This window comes from Sycon ciliatum, chromosome 7, assembly GCF_964019385.1.
Source record: "Sycon ciliatum chromosome 7, ocSycCili1.1, whole genome shotgun sequence".
In the NCBI taxonomy this organism is placed as follows: domain Eukaryota; kingdom Metazoa; phylum Porifera; class Calcarea; order Leucosolenida; family Sycettidae; genus Sycon; species Sycon ciliatum.
In genome coordinates, this window is record NC_088649.1 from 23822536 (window position 1) to 23827493 (window position 4958).

Sequence of the window (4958 nt, forward strand, 5' to 3'; positions counted from 1 at the left end):
CACACCTGCTACCCTCACTGTCTCTTCCACAGTGCCCGCTCCTGCAGAGCCATCGTCAAAGAACATCATGCACTTAATGCCCTGAGCCCTCCAGTAACGAACCATCACACGGACCAGTTTGTTAAAAAGATACGGAGCAGTGGAGAGCCCAAACGGCAATGACTTGAAACAATAAAATTCACCTCCCCATGAGAAACCCAAATATTTCCAATGGTCCCTTGCCATATCAACATGGTGATAACCACTCTTCAAATCGAATGTTACAACAAAGTCGTCTTTCTGAAAAAGCTTCACTGCCATCCTGATATCATCCAATTTAAACCTGAATTTTGCCAAACATTCATTCACTTGCCTCAAGTCTAAAATCAGTCTCAGCTTCCTAGCACCTTCCACCACTCCCAGCGGGCTAACACAATTTAACTCAGATTCGTTTACTTTCATCGCACTCCCGCAGTCTACCAGCCCCTTCACTGCCTCATCAACAAATTGTACATGCTTCCAACAGCTTTTCTGATTCCTTAAAAAACCAGACGGAGGGTCTGTCACAAACGGCAACGCATAACCGACCTCCAAAATACTAATAATCCAAGATGAAGCCCCCATCTCCCTCCAAAACGGTATGCACCGCTTCAATCTCCCATGCATCACAGTTTCACCATCTGCCCAGATTTCCCCTTCCCCTTCCCCTTCCGCACCATATCCGCTTTCAACCACAACATCTGAATAAGTTTGAACACTCTTTTCATCATCCTCATCCTCATCATCATCATCAACATGCACATCAAACTTATCTTGTTCATCGTGGCTGCTGTTGCTGTTGCATCGGGAATGACCTGGCAGGTGCTGGGCCTGGGGCAGGCTGCGTGCAGTCCCTCTGCACGTGCCCCTTCCCTCCGCAACGCCAACAGGCCAGCTCCTTGAACGGGGCGCCGAATCCGGGTGGCTTCGGTGCGGCCGGCATGGTCTGAGCTCGAGCAGCCGCTCCGAGCCCGACCCCGGCTGGGCGGCCTCCTGGAAAGGGCTTGCCACTGCTCCTCTTCCCTTCCTTGGCCTCCGCCCTGGCCCTCCTCATCCTCCGCTCATCGTCCGTATCGGACCCGCACTCCATTTTACCATCATAAATGTTTGCGGCCGACCACCCTTCGGCGTCCGCAAACAGCAATAACTTGACTCGCCGCTGGAGGACGCTCTCACCTTCCTCTATGTTTCTGGCGATGTCCTTCTCGCCTCGACGCTCCGCCTTCTGCCTTGCCTTGGCTAGAGGCTCCAACGCCTTACTTATCACGCAGAACTGCTCCTCGTGAGCCTTGGCCTTCCAACTTCTCTTTCTTGCCGCCGCCATCCTCTCGTCCTGTCTCTCCCTTTTCACCTGCTTACTTTCCTTGCTCCTCTTGCTCTTCTTGCTGTTTCCCCTCTTGCTACTTCTACTCCTGCCACTTCTCCTGCTCCTCTCTGACTCACTCTCACTCTCACTGTCACTCCTATCCTCTCTTTTCCTCTTACGACTAGACTTCTCCAACTTCCTCTCCAACGTCTCCAATCTCGCAGCCATCTCTCTCATCCTCCTACTCTCCTCAACATACCCTTCACTCTCACTACCACTACCACTCGGCGACACACTTCTCGACATTCTTTTCACAAACCAAAACTTTCAAATTAAATAATTCACAAACTCTCACTCAACTCTCCGCACAAAGACAAAAGAGGCCGACCCTGCACTCGTCACCTCCTTTTATCCCACACCGTGCTCCCTCGTACCCGTTCCCGGGTGGACAGAGAACAGTACTTCTCTGCTAATTCTTATACTGTGACGTCAACCGCAGAGAAGTGACATAATTCACCTTCTTGACGGTCAGGCTTATGTTAGATGTGTTGTCGAAATACTCATATTCATTGTACATTGGTACGTTACAAGTAAGGCACTGGTTAGTGGCATGCTATCGTTGGCAGTTCCCAATCTGGAGGGAAAGGTTCAAGTACCAATTGACCGAGTTTGCAAAATAAATTCGCATATCAGGGGAAATCTCTATTGTGGAGAGGTTCGTTAACTTGTTTGTTTCATACGAAACAATCCAATGGGTGCAGTCTAGTCTCGTGAAAATCTCGTACCTGTATGATTGGATTTGATTTGTGAGTACCGCCGAGATTGCACTGCCCCAAATAAAGTTTCGTGCCGCCAAAGCAAGAATTACGATCTGCAATCTGTTTGTAGTACCTGTAAGAATGTGGAGTACATGTGTCGTACTTTCTCTGTTGCTGTTTCAGTTGCCGTCATGTTGCTAAAGAAAGGTTCAGTAGAGAGGTTCTACAAAACGAAAATTCGAACGAAGTTTCGCGACAGTCCTTGCGAAAGTGTGTGCGAATTTTTGCACGAACTTTGAGTTCTGCACATTTTCGTAGTTTGCGCGGGCCAAGTGCACGTACGCCATGACCCGATCTCACGAAATTTCCTACGACAGTTCATTTCGCGTTCCCTGCAAGTTTCGCGTCCAAAGGTGCGAAGTTTCGCACTTCATCATGTAGAGCGAAAGTTTGTACGCATTTTCGTTTTGCAGAATCTCTCTAGTGACTCAATTGTTTCATACGAGATGAGTCGGTGTGGCTTATAATCTTTCACTGTACAAGAAATCTATTCGTATGTCTATTGGAGAAATAATTGTATTCACTGGTTATAAAATAGGTTAAGACAAACTCACAGAATAAATACCATCGGTCCCTTGGTGTTCGTCCTAAAGAGGTTCGACTGGATATCATTCATACTAACCAAAATATGTGTAAGATTTTATTATTGTGGAGTGCCTTGTTTATCTCTCAGTACCTCCAACCAAAGCCTTGCCCCTTTTATCCTCAGGATCAGTGTAGTTGTTGGAACGAGGTTTTGGACTCAGCAATGTATTCGTTTACATTTTAATACATGTTTATTGTTCCTCCTTTGCTGTGTTGTTTTAGAAAATCGTGGACTAACAGTTTGAAGTCATTGAACTACTTCCAAAAGTTGTATCGGCATCAACAGGATTACCATTTCAGTGCAATATGATGCAGGATGACCTTATCACGATAAGCCATGATTATAAACCATTATAAACACAGAATCAACAAAAACATCTGCGACACGCACCTGGCTACATTTCTCAAATAAATCTGATCGAGGGTAGGAAATCTGAAAGGCAAGACAATTTTATGACAGAGTCATGAAATTCTGCAACAGCAAGTTGCACCATGCACAGAATGACCTCCGTATAAAAAAAGCATCACCACCACCAGACCACGACTCACATGTTGTTTCCCCGCCGAAGAACATACATTATGCTAGTGCCGTTTTCTGCAAGAAAAGGCTTGCACATCATGCGTATAATACGTTATTGATGTGAAGGCCATCATTTACATATTGATATAGGGCATTCCATTGATTGGTGACAGAAAAAACAAAAGAAATTATAGCAATAAAAACTGCTTTATGGCAGTTTTCTAAAAAAAGTTATTGTGTTCTAGTCCATGGACCCCGTCTAAAAAGTAAGAAATTAACAAAATGTGATAGCCGAAAATTAAAATTTCACACAAAACCTCACAATAATCACACACAGAATGAAAAGCTACATGTACCGTAGAAGACCTTTTCTCCTCGTGATCCTCTTTCCTATGCATGCGTGTTGCCAATTGTTGGTGCAGTACAAGTTTAGTGTTGAAAGCAGCATTTCAAGTGTTGTGATTATTGTGAGGTTTTGTGTGAAATTTTAATTTTCGGCTATCACATTTTGTTAATTTCTTACTTTTTAGACGGGGTCCATGGACTAGAACACAATAACTTTTTTTAGAAAACTGCCATAAAGCAGTTTTTATTGCTATAATTTCTTAAGTGGACGGCACGTCAGCCAGCTCGACGACCCTTTCTCCTTCGCGACGTCTATGACATGTCGTAGCGACTCCGACGCACTGCCCGATATCGCGTCGAATTCCAGTTTCTGATGACGTCGAGAAGATGCCTCACAGGTACATTTCTATACATTTCATGGTCCCCATCTCAGGTTTGCAGGTGGGAGTTTGTCTTTGTGTGTGATCTTGATGTGGAGAGCATGCTGTGCGCATGGAAAATGTGCTTCTATAATGCAAACGCATGGGAGATTAGATCACTATTGCATTGCATAACAATCCAATAACATTATTATTCTCGTGTCGGGCGACCAAGCTGGAAGGCAGCGGAACAGAAGCACCTGGAGAACATTTGAGCCTCACACTTATCCTCTGCGCGCGCGCGCGCGAGTGTGTGTGTGTGCGTGCGCGTGTGTGTGTGTGTGTGTGTGTGTGTGTGTGTGTGTGTGTGTGTGTGTGTGTGTGTGTGTGTGTGTGTGTGTGTGTGTGTGTGTGTGTGGTGTGTGGTGTGTGCGGGTTGGGTGTGTAGTTCAGCCCCGCCAGTACCATGGAAATACATGTACCTAGCAACATCATGCTGCTAGGTAAAAGACGTTACGTTGCGACGCCTGACAGTTACAGCGCCATAATTATGATCGTGATCATGATTGAGTCACTTCGGTCATCATCACTACTTTGGCTATCCATTTCTTGTGTACTTGCATACTGGTATTAGTTCAGTCCCACAACCTGCGATAAAATTATCAGCTGTAGCACCTACTCCACTTTTATGTTTATGTATCTATGTCATTCGGATCTTCCCAAGTTGTACCATGTACTGTTGAGATACCGAATTCAAATAAATCAATACCATTACCATACCATCCCGGCTTACAGCGCTGTAATCACCATAACGCTACAAGACTTGCTCTCTGTCTAAATGCATGCGGTTCGTGAATGCCCCCCCAAGGCGAGAGGCCTACCTCAGGGCCGTAGCGAGCGGTCCGGCAATGTTCGGGAAAAAAAGAAAGAAAAACAGGTCAAGAGCTAAAGAGGCGGGCGTCTAGCCCGTGCAGGATAGGACTTGATGTCTTGAAGTGACGACTCGA

General features: G+C 45.8%; 1 protein-coding gene across 1 annotated transcript; it reads right to left on the reverse strand.

The window, feature by feature from the left end:
• Positions 1–796: 796 nt before the first annotated feature.
• LOC135821731 (splicing factor Cactin-like) lies at positions 797–1630 on the reverse strand. Its single transcript, XM_065334730.1, has one exon. It carries the CDS (start codon positions 1628–1630, stop codon positions 797–799), a length of 834 nt encoding a protein of 277 aa, XP_065190802.1.
• Positions 1631–4958: the final 3328 nt, after the last annotated feature.

Coding starts and splice junctions, on each gene's coding strand:
- LOC135821731 (XM_065334730.1), bottom strand. CDS start 1,630: ATGTCGAGAAGTGTGTCGCCGAGTGGTAGTGGTAGTGAGAGTGAAGGG.